This window comes from Microcebus murinus, chromosome X (assembly GCF_040939455.1).
Source record: "Microcebus murinus isolate Inina chromosome X, M.murinus_Inina_mat1.0, whole genome shotgun sequence".
Classification (NCBI taxonomy): Eukaryota; Metazoa; Chordata; class Mammalia; order Primates; family Cheirogaleidae; genus Microcebus; species Microcebus murinus.
In genome coordinates, this window is record NC_134136.1 from 47238470 (window position 1) to 47252377 (window position 13908).

General features: G+C 45.7%; 1 protein-coding gene across 2 annotated transcripts in view; it reads right to left on the bottom strand.

The window, feature by feature from the left end:
• The window catches only part of TMEM255A (transmembrane protein 255A), a 50099-nt gene extending 36567 nt beyond the window's left edge, over nt 1-13532 (bottom strand). For both annotated transcript variants that reach the window (XM_012739106.2, XM_012739104.2), the window contains exons 1-2: nt 13323-13532; nt 6588-6730 (exon numbers count right to left, since the gene is read on the bottom strand). In XM_012739106.2, coding sequence (XP_012594560.1) covers nt 6588-6730; nt 13323-13380 — 201 coding nt within the window. In that variant the 5' untranslated portion in view covers nt 13381-13532. The remainder of the gene's footprint in view (nt 1-6587; nt 6731-13322) is intronic.
• Nucleotides 13533-13908: the final 376 nt, after the last annotated feature.

Genomic DNA, 13908 nt, shown 5'->3' on the forward strand with positions numbered 1-13908 from the left:
ACTAATATCTATTGTGTTATGGCTGGAAGAATTCCCTCACCTGCATGATAGGTTGATGAACTCACCAGTGTCACTAAAACTATCTTACAACTGAAAAACATTTTAAGTTAAAGAAGCACTTGCCCCCCATTTTGGTCACAGTAATGCTATGGATTTTGGTGGAGTTGATACCATTCCCATTTGATAGATACGAAAATGGAGGCCTAGAGAAGTATAAGGACATATTCTGTCTCACAGCAAGTTAATAGCAGGGCCAGAACTAGCCCTCAGGTCTCCTCACTAACAGCTGATGTTTTTTTAGCCACATTGTGCTGAATCTGGGGCCAGTGTTAGTAGAAGAGTGACCTTCAAGTAACAAGGGCCTCATTGTTGCCTCTTAGGGAAGAAGTTCTCTGGATGGATGGAGTGAGGAGGTCTATTTGAGGTAAAGCTGAGGAGTCGAAAATAAAGAAGGGAAAAACCAAAAGAGTTTCCTGAAAATTGGCAGCTACTTATAATCAACTGTTTGCTTCTGAGACCTCAGAAAGGTAAGCTCTGTGGTCTCCCATCAAGAGCTTCATGGAATCATGTAAGTTTCAGACCTTTGGACCTCCATCTTGATTCCCCATTACCTGAACAAATAACCAGTTTGCTGTTTTGGCTGCCCTCCACTTGTGGAAGCAAAAAGACAAATCATTAGAAATCAAAGTCAGAGTCAGGAGCTCTTTTGGGGTTGGACCCTATCACTTATGCCTATTCCCATCCACTGCCCCAGACACCCAGGGCTGAGGCCCAGAAGGATTAGTCATTTAGTAAATACTAATTGGACATCTACTCTGTGGCAAGCACTGTGTTCAATCTGTGATTTGGAGGCCAGTAAGTGGAATGTGGTGTGATCAAGACCAATGAGACTCAGGCTCAAAGAGCTCATACTATAATTAGGTAAACTGGTCCATAATTCCTCTCCATAATCCCCAGATCCGAAAAGCTCTGAAAACCAGAAGAGTTTTTTGTAGCTAACTTGGTGGCAAGTTAGCTTGACCTTGAACTGATGTGAGGTTATTTTAATCTTTATCCCACTTAGTGTAAAAATTCATGTTTTATTATAAAAATTCATGTTTTATTATAAAGATGCTTGATTGTGGAGTTCTTCTGAAGCCCCTGCTGGGGTGTTAGATAATATATAATATGCACTGCATAATTTTTCTAAAATAACAAAAAAATCTAAATTCTGAATCACATCTGGCTCAAGGGTTCAGATAAGGGATTATGGGCCTATAGGAGCAAAGCTAAATGAGAATATAGCCCAACAAATGCCACAAAGCAGGATGTGAGTATTTTCCAGCGACCATGAGTAGGAGGAATCTATGGTGGGGAGTTCAAAGATGGTAGACACCACTGTGGATGCCAGTAGTTGAGAAATGTTGCTGCTGTGTCTTTCAGTTGGGATTGGACAGAGCATTTAAACAGAGAGAGAGCAGGGAGAACATTCCAGGCATGCAGGCGGGGCTAGGGGGAATAATGTGAGTGACAGCACCAAGGCAGAAAAGCCCAAGTCATGTTTATGGGACTGTGAATTGATAATTTTGGCAAAAGGGAAGTAATGGGAGACCAGGCTAAGGGCATCTGCACAGAGCTTTAAATGGCATGATAAGGGGGCAAGAGGGAGCCAAGGAAAGTTAGAACCTTATAGCATTATAAAAGTCTTATCCAGCAAATCAAGATTCAAGTGTCATCTTTTTTTTTTTTTTTTTTTTTTTTTTTTTGTGAGACAGAGTCTTGGTCTGTTGCTCAGGCTAAAGTGCCGTGGCATCAACCTAGCTCATAGCAACCTCAAGCTCCTGGGCTCAAGTGATCCTCCTGCCTCAGCCTCCTGAGTAGCTGCAACTATAGGCATGTGCCACCACGCCCAGCTAATTTTTTTCTATTTTTTTTAGTAGAGACGGGGTCTCACTCTCACTCAGGCTGGTGTCAAACTCCTGAGCTCAAGCGATCATCCTGCCTTGGCCTCCCAGAGTGCTAGGATTACAGGCGTGAGCCATCACTCTGGGCCCAAATCTCATCTTTGAAATATACCTACTAAGCTAGGAAGTTATATTTTAGAATGAGCTTAGATTTTAGAAACCTTTCAACAAGAGGTGTTGAAAATGTTTCTGCCTAATTCACAATAAATCATAAAATCCCACTATCCAGAGTTCCTTATATTTCCTTAGCATTCAAGTTCATCACACTTTTTTGGGACTAATCAAGAGTCTTTACATGTGAAGCTCAAGTCACACTGGCCCTGAGAAGGTTTCTGAACTATTGATTGTTTTGAATGATCTCCGTTGTCCCTGTCTGCTAATATCCCATGGTAACTCTGATATGATTTTCAACGAACTAATCCTCCTCAGGAAACAGGGCAGAAACTCCTGGTTTCTTTTCTGAAAGAAAACTCACGCTAATATGGGCCCTAACAGTACAACAGCTGAGGAGGGGGTGCAAGAATGAAAGGCTTTCCCCACTGCCCAGGGGGCCAACTCCATCTTGTGGGTTGCTTGGGAAACACATTTAGATGCCCCTTTATCCTCCATCTAAGCAATCTCTCTCACCTGCCTTTTTCAGCTTCAGGCAACAAACAAGGCTCTTGGATTTTTAGGTCTTTAGGGCAGAAGGCTCAGGAGAACCTTTCTGGAATGGAATATGTCTTGAATATTCAAAGACAGTACAATTCTTATGCCAGTTTGTCTGTCTTTGTTGGGTTTAGTTTTCTAAAACTTTACAGTTCAGCCTGTACAGATTAGCACACCTTTAAAGATGCATGTGTGCATATGTCTCTTAGAATGATGATACCACATTTAGCTCAGGTAGAGTAGCTAACATGCTATAATAATGCACCTCATTATACAAGGGCATCTCATTTGGCAAAATAAAGATGCCTCTGAAAAGTGTCACATGATTTAGAGTTATGTAAATTCAGTTATATTTTAAATGCCTGAGACCACAATATTTAAATGTTTGTATGTTGTCTTCTATTAATCTAATAACTTCTCCCTAATTTGTCTGTTTTGAAATTTGTAATTCTCATGTATTATGAACACATTTAACTAGAGTCCAAAATAGCAGAATTCCAAATAACCTGAAATTTTTTCACAGTTCTATACAATGGTAATTTATAGTCAAAGTGACCAATTTGACAGTGCAAAATCTTAAAATGTCACATTATGCTACTTCTGGTTTTACTGCTAAGCGTATTTTATTGTATTTCAATTCTCCAGGTGGTTGCTGGTCCATTGGAATTAGACTGCCCTGGGGTGCTTATTAAAATGTTGATTCAACATGTATTATGTTTTCACTCAAACTTTAGTTCATGAAATTCAGATTCCTGGGGCCCACACAGACCTACTGAATCAGAATCTGTAGGGGTAGGAAGTAGAGATCTGCATTTTTCACAGGTTTGCCAGGTCATTCTTATTCACACCAGGCTGGTGGAAGCACTGGCTTAGAGTTTCTATAGTAACTCCCTAATAACCAAACTATTCAATTAGTGAAAGTACCCCATTCCCAGACAAATCTGGATTCTCAGGCATGTACTGTTTCAGAGGTATGAGTCGTAATTATATTTGTTACAACATGATCTGACCTATAAACTCAAGTGGGTTTTTTTGCTTTTCAATCCCTATCTTCCCCCCCTTCACTTTCAATACTTAAAACACATTTTAAAGAAACAATCTCCAGGACTATGAGAGTACATTTTTAAAGGTTAAACCATAGGGGCACACTGTCCGTTAGCAATGGCTCTCCTAGTAACACTTCCATCTTAGCTCTTAGTGAAACGCGCACACACACAGACACACGCCCCCACTGCTTCAACTTCCAGTGCTAGCTGAACATCAGGTACTTGAATAACAGCAATATGCGCCCTCCTTCCTTTGTTAATGTATTCCAACCTAGCCACCCACAGTCAGATATTCTACAGAGAAGGTTCATAGCCACTGTTCATGAATAGGAGTTTGTACTCTTAAATGACATAGAAAATACCTTCCCCTCACCCACAGAGACTCTGAATCTTGGCTTCTGCATTTGCTCATCAGTCAGAAATATTTTACTAATGCAGCTACCTGAAACACACAAAGTCATACAGACCCTATAAATTGCTTTTCGAAGCCACGAAAATGCTATTTTACCCCCTCCTTTCCTCCCTGCCCCCCCTGCTTGTGTTTAAAAATAAAAACCAATTCTGCTGATGACTGGTTTTCTTGCCTCACCACAGGAAGTGGACTGGGTGAGTTCTCACATCACATGTTTAACAGAGGGCACCAAACAGTGTCTGTGGGTCACCTGCCCTCAGCTGGGGGGAGCCCAGCCTGCCCTAGAGCTGTGGAAGCAATTCCCCTGGTAGCCTTCAGCTCCAGGGAGGTGCAGCCCACGTCAGCACCCAGCCTCTGCAAAGGCTCTTGAGGAGGCTGGCTGTGAAATGGAATCGGTGACCTAGGCAACAGGCTCCAGGCTTGGTCACTCACAGCACTGGCTTGTTCAAGACATCATCTTTAATCCTTTCCCCTCCCTTTGCTTCTCTCTCCAACCCCTGCCTCTCAAAAAAGAAGAGAGAGAGAGAGAGAGAGAGAGAGAACAAAACAAGAAAAAATACATTTGATCTTTTTGCCCTAAAAAAATTTATACACACACACACACACACACACACACCTCATCCCAAACTTTCTTCTGCTCTCTAGCAATTACAATTGGGCAAGCCATTTAACTGATATTAAAAACATGATCCAACTCTAGAGTTAGGTTTTTGAATTTAACAGCAGTGTAGTAGACCCAAATGTGACTTTTTTATGCAACAAGTTCAGCAGTCTCCAAAGGAGATTGCATGCACCCTGGGAATGGGAAAAACAATCCACTGGAATATGAAAAGAAGGGATTAGAACTCCTATTTCCTATTTATTGTTTACCTAAAATAAGAAACAAATTAAGCATTACCAATATTCAATAAACAGACTGTCACTGGTACCGTCCATTGGTGTGAATGTCAGATGATCAGGTGAGTGTAGCAAAGGGTTGGCAGTGGGGCATTTTATCTGTGTCCAGATTGTATTATACTGTTTTAATTCAACTAGTCCCAACAACATGGACAAGATGTTTGGAAATCTTCCTTTTGAGAAACCACGAATTGAAGATTACTCTAATAATATAAGCACATGTACACAACAAGAAAATGGCAGAGTCAATGAGTATCTACTCTAACTCCCAGGGTGAGTGTTTTGTCAGCCGCATTTGTGAGATGGATGTTAAAAACCATGATTCTGGCCAGGTGTGGTGGCTCATGCCTGTAATACTAGCACTTTGGGAGGCCAAGGCAAGAGGACTTCAGACTAGCCTGTGCAACATAGTGAGACCCCATCTCTACAAAAATTAGAAAAATTAGCCGGGCATGGTGGCATGTGCCTATAGTCCCAGCTACTCAGGAGGCTGAGGCAGGAGGATCGCTTGAGCTCAGGAGTTTGAGGTTGCTGTGAGCTGTGATGATGCTACTACCCAGGGAACAAAGTGAGACCTTGTCTAAAAAAAAAAAAAAAAAAAAACAGAAAAAATTCCATGATTCTAATGAGAATCTAATTATATCTGATAAGTCAGCCAAAAATATTCACAATTATCTAGTGGGTCATTTGAAATAAGGATTTGGCCAGGCATGGTGGCTCACACCTGTAATCCTAGCACTCTGGGAGGCTGATGTGGGAGGATCGCTTGAGCTCAGGAGTTTGACACCAGCCTGAGTGAGAGTGAGACCCCGTCTCTACTAAAAATAGAAAAAATTAGCTGGGTGTGGTGGCAGGCACCTGTAATCCCAGCTACTCGGGAGGCTGAAGCAGGAGGATTGCTTGAGCCCAGGAGTTTGAGGTTGCCGTGAGCTAGAGATGCCATGGCGCTCTAGCCCAGATGACAGAGTCAGACTCTTGTCTCAAAAAAAAAAAAAAATGAAATAAGGATTTGTAGCCACTATCTTTAATGACAAGCTTCATACGAAGTACATATCATCCTGTGACATCTATTAGTGTTTACATGAATATATTAAAAATTATTTCATTTTAATCTATTTTTTGAATTTCCTTGTTTATATAAGTTTTATGAATGTGAATATAACTTATAAATGAACAAATATACACATTTTAGGAGCATAGCTTACATATCTTTTTCCTGATAGGAGTGCAGGATCACTTTAGAGATCAGTGCTGTTGGTCATAAAATGTCAAGCTGCCAGGGTCCTCAGACTTCAGGGGAGATCAGGTAACCTCTATTACATATAAGAAAGCAGGTGCCCAGAGAGAAAGGACTTTGGCCTAAGGTGAATACTGCTAGTTAGTAACATATCCTAAACCAGAAACCCGAGGTCCTAAAGAGTGAGATGACTTGCTCAGGATCACTCTACTAGGAAGGGATGGCACTGTGATTCTTTTGATCAATGGGCCCAGAGTTGCCTCTCTATATAAATGTAGAGAGACATAAAGGAGGAAATCTGAGCACACACTAGACACTCAAACAGAATTGAAAGCCATCAGAGTAGAGCCTGAATTTCTGTAGCCAGCAAACTACCGAGACCTACCAATGCCTTCTATACTTACAATAACTCCTGGGTAATAACCTCCAACGGTCACATTCTGGGTCCTGGTGGTTGCAGCAAGGCCCACCGTGAGAATTAACACGGACACAATAAGCAAAGTCACGGTGACATAGATGGAGTTTCGTTTCCTCCGATTGAAGGCTCCTAAAAGCACACAGAGAATATGAAATTGTTCATTTCGGCTAAGGTAGGGACTGTATTGAAGAAAAAACCACTAGGAAGGTTTTCCTTTCCTATTCCTACTGGTAACTGGGGTTATCTTTAGGGAGTGGGATTAGGGGAAGGGATGGAGTTTTAGTTTTTGCAATCATCAAGTGACACTTCTATAAAAAAAAATATTTCCGGTTTGAAAAATAAACAACAGAAGAAATTTCACCAGTTACATAAAAACAAAACAAATTTTTGTGCTTCTGGCACTCTATAAAAGATGTGTCATACTCAGTAGTGTTTTTTAGGCCAAATTATAAGGCATATGATAAATGGGAAGTGTATGCGTGGGGGTATTAAATGAAAATATTTTAAAGCCAATATGCAGCTAAGAAGGTTTTTTCATAAGCTCAAGATATGAAATTTCATTTTCAGTGTAAATATCAGAACGGAGCCAGGTTACTGGGAATTTTTTTCATTTATTTCTGACATTTGCCACCTCATGTATAAACTTTAAAATGGTGTGTTGGCAAGATTTGTCACATAACAAATGTGTGTAATAAAGTAAGTGTTTGGAGGCCATTAGTCCACAAAGATATGGATCGGGGGAGGTAGATGGGGAGGATTATAACTTACACACATTTAGGCTTAGGCGAGGGTGACATAAATATAAATGATGAGAAACCCATTCTCCTACTCAGGGCTTATCAGACATGATAGCGCAAACCAATATTTTTTTCAAAAACAGGCTTATTAAGTCAGATAGAAAAATGGTATCTAGGCTCACTTTTCAATTTAATTTTCTTTAAAGGAACCAAGCACCATTCCACACTCTGCAGGCTTTTCTCTGACATGAGGAGGGGGCCCTCAACAGGAAATAACAGGGCAGAATTACTACCTAGGAGTTCTTGGAAAAAATAAGCACACGGGGAATGCTATGGAAGTCCAGTTCTCTAGAGAAGTGTGGTGAAGCAGTCGGGAGCCCTATGATGGGGTTGCCCACCCAGGTGGCTTGACTGTCATTTATGGTCCCAAAGAGACCACTTGGGTCTGATCATAAGACCCTGTCATTCTGGGAGGCCGCACTGCAGCCTCAGAAATCAGTCGCCAAGAGAAGCCGCCCAGACTGCACCACTGGGAGGGAGGGGAGAGGGGATGGAAGAAGGGGGAGAGAGAAAACCAAGCAAGACCCAAGAGGCCTGGCAGTGGGTGGTGAGAGGGAGGGGCTGTGGCCAGCCTTGCAGCCCCCTGCAGATATGCCCTCCTGTATGGAAGAAAAGCGTAAGGGTGCCACTCTGGGTTAGCCCCACCGTCCATCTTGTCTTCCCCAGCGCGGTCCCCGCTGAAGGCTCCAAGGGAGGTGGGAGGGGCTGGCGGTCTCCTCTGACGTCAGCCTTGAAAGTGAGGGATGTGACTCATCAGGGTCATTTCTAATATGGGACTATTCTAAGACTATTTTACATTGAAATGTAGAAGTGGTTTGAGCGCATATAGGCACTCGCATACTAACGCACCACGTCTCACCCTGGGAGGAGAGGTAAGGAGAGTTGGGAGATGAGGCTTCTCTCCAGTGAGACCTGGAATCCAGCATCCATGGGGAAAAACATGAAGGCTCACTGGAGACACCTGTGACATCAGGGCCCTCTGCGTTAGAGGGTTATTAGGAATGCAAATGGCAAGCTGACTGGTGGTAAACACAATGAGCAAAGCCGGGAAATTCCTACTGCCGGGTGCTGGGAAGGGAATGGGGGCAGGGGCAGAATTTATTTCTTTTGTTTACCTGAAGGTTAGTTATCCTTCCTCTGGGTTTCGAGGGGCCCTAAAGGAGTCTCTAAATCAGAATGCCTAAGTCTATTTGATGACAGATGCTTCTCAGCGAATCTGTGAGTGGGTTTACAGAGGGGCTCTAACATAAACTTACCCACATCGCCTCCCGTTCCTTTCTCCTTTGGCACTCACATGATGTCTAGCCCTCCCTGCCCCTGATTAGGAAAAGAATGTGAGGGAACATCTGGATACACCAAGGGTATCTTTGTGCCCCACCAGTGTCTAACACCTTACCCAGAAAACACATAGAGACTAAACTGGAGGAGTGTGTGTGTATGCATGATCTTTCTAATTGTTTGGTTTGTTTCACTTGCCTACTCCACTGCTTCCCCACCAACTGGCCTTTAATCTTATTCACAGCTCTTGGGTCTTCTTTGCAAATATCACTTGAACTTTTAAAAGCACAGGAGCCAGGTCAGAAAAGTGACTCAGCAAACCACATGGTGTCATTTGAAAATCTATTCCTTTTTTTTTTTTCCTGCTTTAGAACCTGAATTGAAAAATCAGTGGGTTGAGAAACGCAGACAAAGATCCCGCAGCCCCACAGGGGTCTTACCTCCAGATAGGATTTGCTTCTGATAAAATTCCTAAGAAAGCTCTCTTATCATTGGGTTGAGTATCTATTATCTGTCCCAATCACAACCCCCCCCCACACTCCATCACTTCTTATTTTACATTATAAGGACTTTAATTGTGTAAAATAAGATTATTTCTAGTTGCACTTGGGGTAGTTGACTGTTTTAAGGAACCCACCCCCAGTGAATCCTTTTGAAACTTAAGAATCACCCTTCAATTATCTTTAGTGTCAATTCAACTTGATAAAATTCGTATCTACTTAAAGCAAGACATACCTGTTCTTTGAAGGTGTGGCCCAGGCTCCTAAAAAGCTCGTCATTGTGTCTGCTTGAGACATTTTCCTGGTGGCTGTTTTATTTTAGAAGGGAGATGTAGAGCCCTGTTCTTATTGAGGGCTTACCTTAGATATTCCTGTGAGTACAGGACCATCTTACTCCAATTTTATTTAGTAAACTGACACATCAAAAAACTCAGACACAGTGAGGTACTTAAATAAAGCAGCAGATACTTGAAAACAGTGCCTATCACAGTGTTGGATACCTAGTGAGCAGTCAGTACTTGTTGAATAAACAAGAAGCAGCACCTCAGAATTGTTTCCCTTCTAATCAAAAAGGTTGTGGGAGGAATTGTGTGAATAAATATGGGCTGTGCTCATAGAATTGATTTCTAAAAATAGGGTATGCCTGAGGCCCCCCACCCCCAAATTAAAGCCTTCTGGCCAATGAGTGTCACAACTCCAATATCTGTCATAAATCTGTCTACTTGGCACCCAGTATATTTCTGTTTAAACAACCACCACCCCTGCAACCAACCACAGTGAGAGAGTCTGAAATCTCGTCGTTGGTTTTGCCTGCCCCCCCTCAGCAGCCTCCCTGCAGAACTACTGCAGTCTTCCCTCTCTGCAGTGCCCCACCTCCACCCCACATTCATGAGGACCAGGATGCTCAGCTGTAGAAGCACCCAATTATTTGCTGTCTCGGCCTTTCCAAAAACAATCAGCTTTTCTCTCCTTCGAGTTTCCCCCTAATCGGAGCCCCCACCTGCATTGCGGTCTTTGAATCTGGGTCCCTCCCTTCCTTTGAAACCTGCTGAAAACTCACCTCCTCCAAGAAGCTTTTCTTGATCAAATTCACTCTAATCACTCATTATTTCATGTCCCTAAGTTCCTAGACACCTTACTCAATGTGTGTATTAATTGTGACTGCTACCATGACAATTGTAACTGTGAGTCTGGCCCACAATCCGTACGATGCCTACCAGTTCTAGGGTTATGTATCTGTCAGGAGCCAAGATGTCATTTGCTAGAAGGGAGGATGTTGTCTGCGCTCACTTGTGTTTTACCTTGTACGTGTTCTTGATTAACCTCCCCTCCCCCGAGATAACAGGTAGGCTATGTGATCTTTATTAGGGTACAGCAAAGATGGGGACCCAGTATCCTGTCCTGTACATTGTGTTGTTGATGACTGGCTAATTCTCCGGGGATGATCATTTGAACTGATTAAGATTTGCCTTACCTGAGTCAGTTTTGCCACACAGGGTGGGTTCCAAAAGTCCCAGCCTTGAGCATCCCTGGAGATGGGTGGCTACCCACGCAAGAGTCTCAAGGCCCTGCCAATCTCCCAAACGTTTCCTTAAAGGCTTCCCAACTTCAGACAATTCTTTGAATGGAGACATCCAAGGCCAAGGCCGCCACTGAATTACAAATGTGTTATTTGGGTGGGAAGCAATGCCTCGCTGCAGTAGAGGTGCCTCAGCGCCTGGGGGCGGTGTTAGCAAAAGGGAGAAGGGGGTTGCTTCGAGGGGATGGAGGGGCCCCGGTGTCAAATTACCATCTTCCTAATTGCCAAGCCTTAGACTTACCACTCCATATCCAGGCAGCCAGCGAGGGTAGAATGCAAGCACCTTGGTGCACCGTGTGTCTGTGTGTTTTAAATTTTATCGTTTTGGCTGTGGTGTCTTAAGTGTAAAGGAAATCCCCTCAGAAATGCTGCCCTCAGAGGTTGAAACACTGACCCACCCACCCACTCTTCCCCTCCCCCCATGCAAGAAAAGGTGGCGTTGCCAGAGCTGAGTTAAGTGGGAGTAGCTCCTAAGTAGCCTAGATGCTGATTCAGTACTGGGCTGTGCGGGACTTGCGCCAGGGAACTCCGGGGAGACTCCCCTGTCCAAACTGTGGAAACCCAGGGTTACCACTCGACTCAGGAATTTGCTAGTGCCCTCGGTCTGCCGACTTTAAAAAGCGGAATGCGTGGCGCCGACTCCGCGTCTACACGGGATTTATGATTCCTTTCCCGCAGTGTCGAGACAGGGCTGGGCAAAGCCCACTCAGCTTCTTGTTGCGCAGACCTTTTGAGAAACGTAAGATTGGCTGAGGACCCCTGGGAGCCCACGAAAAGAACTCTCTTCATCTTGTTCCCCAACACACAGAGCAGTGTGCCAAGTAGCAACCCTTTAAGCTCTGGACCACCAACCTGCCCACTCCCCTCACGCAGACGGGACCGGGGAGGGCAGGCTCGGTTTGCAGGTGGTTGCTGCCCGCAGCGGGAACGGGCGCTGCGGAACCTTCGCACTCTTCACCCAGCCCTCCCTGGCGCAACAGCTTGGCGTCGGGGAGCCAGGGCTGTGTTGGCGCCACAGCTGGCCAAGGTAAGGAGTGCAATGTGTGCCTGTGCGTGTGCGTCTGTCTCTGTGTGTGTGTGAGTGTGTGTGCGTGTGTGTAGAGCGAGCGCGCGCGAGCGAGCTGGGAGTTAGGGGGGAGTCTGGTACTGCTGGGCTATGGATTCGGACTCGAATCCTTGACCCCATTTGTATCCCGTTGCAAATAACTACGCCCTTAAAAATGAAAAAGAGCGAATTCGTATGCCGAATTCGCAAAACCATTGAAAATACGGATCTTTACACCATCCAGGAGATAACACTTTCTGGGGTACCTTCGACGAACGAATTTTGTTGTGATTGAGTCTTTTGCAGGCAGTAGGGAGCTCATATGGGGGCTCAATCTTCTCCCCGCCCCCTCCCTTCCAGAGATGTTCTCGCAAATTCATCGAAGAAGATCTGAACAGACTGGATGGCAGGAATTGCGGGACAGAGGAATTTTGTAGAATGTAAAGTATGTTGGAAAGAGAATTCGATTTGGTTGAAGTGTATCCGAGGCGAATTTTAAGATTAGGTGGGATCTTGATTTGACAATCCCCTCCCACTCTCCTGGGCTCCAAATTAATTTCTCCGCCCAGTGAAATCATAGGGCTTGGGAAGGTGCCTAACAGCTGAGGGGACTGGGTTTGTTTTTTGTTTGTAACTACCAAAAAGCAGCTCCTAGGGGCAGCCAAGTCGGTGCCCAAAGGAAGCTGACCCCCAGTTTTGGTGAGGAAAGGTGTTGAGAGGTGCCCCTCCCCCTCCATTCCGCCCAGAGAGGAAAAGCGCGACTTCAGAAGATGCGCGGGCTCGCGCTAGATCTTTCTTTCTCGCGCTCTCATTCATGCCCCCCCTTTTTTTCACATTCATGCACATTCCGTGCGTTTGGAGCAGGATAGGAATCAAATTCAAGAAATGTTGATCCTGACACTGCAGGGTTGGGCTGTCTTGACTGATTCCTCAGGAATTCCCCTCCCAACAGCCCTCCTCCCTTCTTCTCCCCCCTACCCCCGCCCATCCCCCAGGGTTGCGCAAATCCCCCCCCATCAGCGAGGTGCAAGTCAGCTCCCCCCTCCCCACTGCAGCTCTGAATTTCGGGGCAGCTTCAAGAGAGTTGGGAGGGGACAAGGACCCCGTTTCTTCTAATTATCGTTAGTCGGGAGCTCTTCGAAGTGACGAGGACTTTGCAAAGAGGGAGTGTCGAATGGAAAGCGAAGGCGCAGGTTGCAGGAAAGTGTTTTGATCCTCAGACAGCTGGGATTTACCACCGCCTGCAAGTCTGTAGACACACGCACACAAACACGCACACACCCGCACTCCGGGGCAGGGATACTCAGACGCAAGCTTGGCTCCAATCTCCGCGCGTCGCCCCCGCCGCAGCCGGGCGACTCCCTTGGGGCTCTGGTCCACCACCCAGACGCCGGGACAAGCGGAGCCCCCTAGTCCCGCTTCCCGCTCTCTGGCTTTTGGGGCGACCGAGGCGCTCGCAGTCAAGAGGCCAGCGCACTCACCCCTTGCTGCCGCCGCCCGGAGGAAGAGCGGCTAGACTTACCCATAGAATCGGGCAGGGACATGTCGCTGGACCGCTGCTGAGTCAGGGACTGATGCATGGTGAAAGATGCCGGGTTGCCCCAGTCACCAAAGCTGCTTCAAGCGCCCCTGGCTCAGGGCAACCCGCGGAGCATCCTACTCCGCGGCTGCCTCTCCCGGTCCCTCTGAGAGCTGCGAGAGACTGCCTCTGGTTGAGAGCTGCAGCCCAAGTACCGCCTCCCCCTCCCTTCCCTCTTCTCCCTCCCTCCTCTTCTGCCTCCCTCTGCTCTGGGAGGCAGCAGCATTGGCGGTCCGTGGAGCCGCGTGCGCTTGCGCAAGACCCCCCTCCTCCCTCCCCCTCGGTCTCCCCATCCTAGTTATCCACCTCCCAGCCTCCCAAGCCAGACAGGGAGCCGTTTTAGCCCCTTGGGGCCAGGGCTGCGCAGAGAAAGAGGGGAAGGCTTCAGCCTGGGGCCAACCGGCCTTCTTGTAGTTTCTAGAGGGTCTTGGGCAATCATCCTGTTCTAGGATTTATAATTGGGGAGGGGGACACAGTCAGAGGTTCAGAGCTGAGGAACACACACACACACACACACACACACACACAC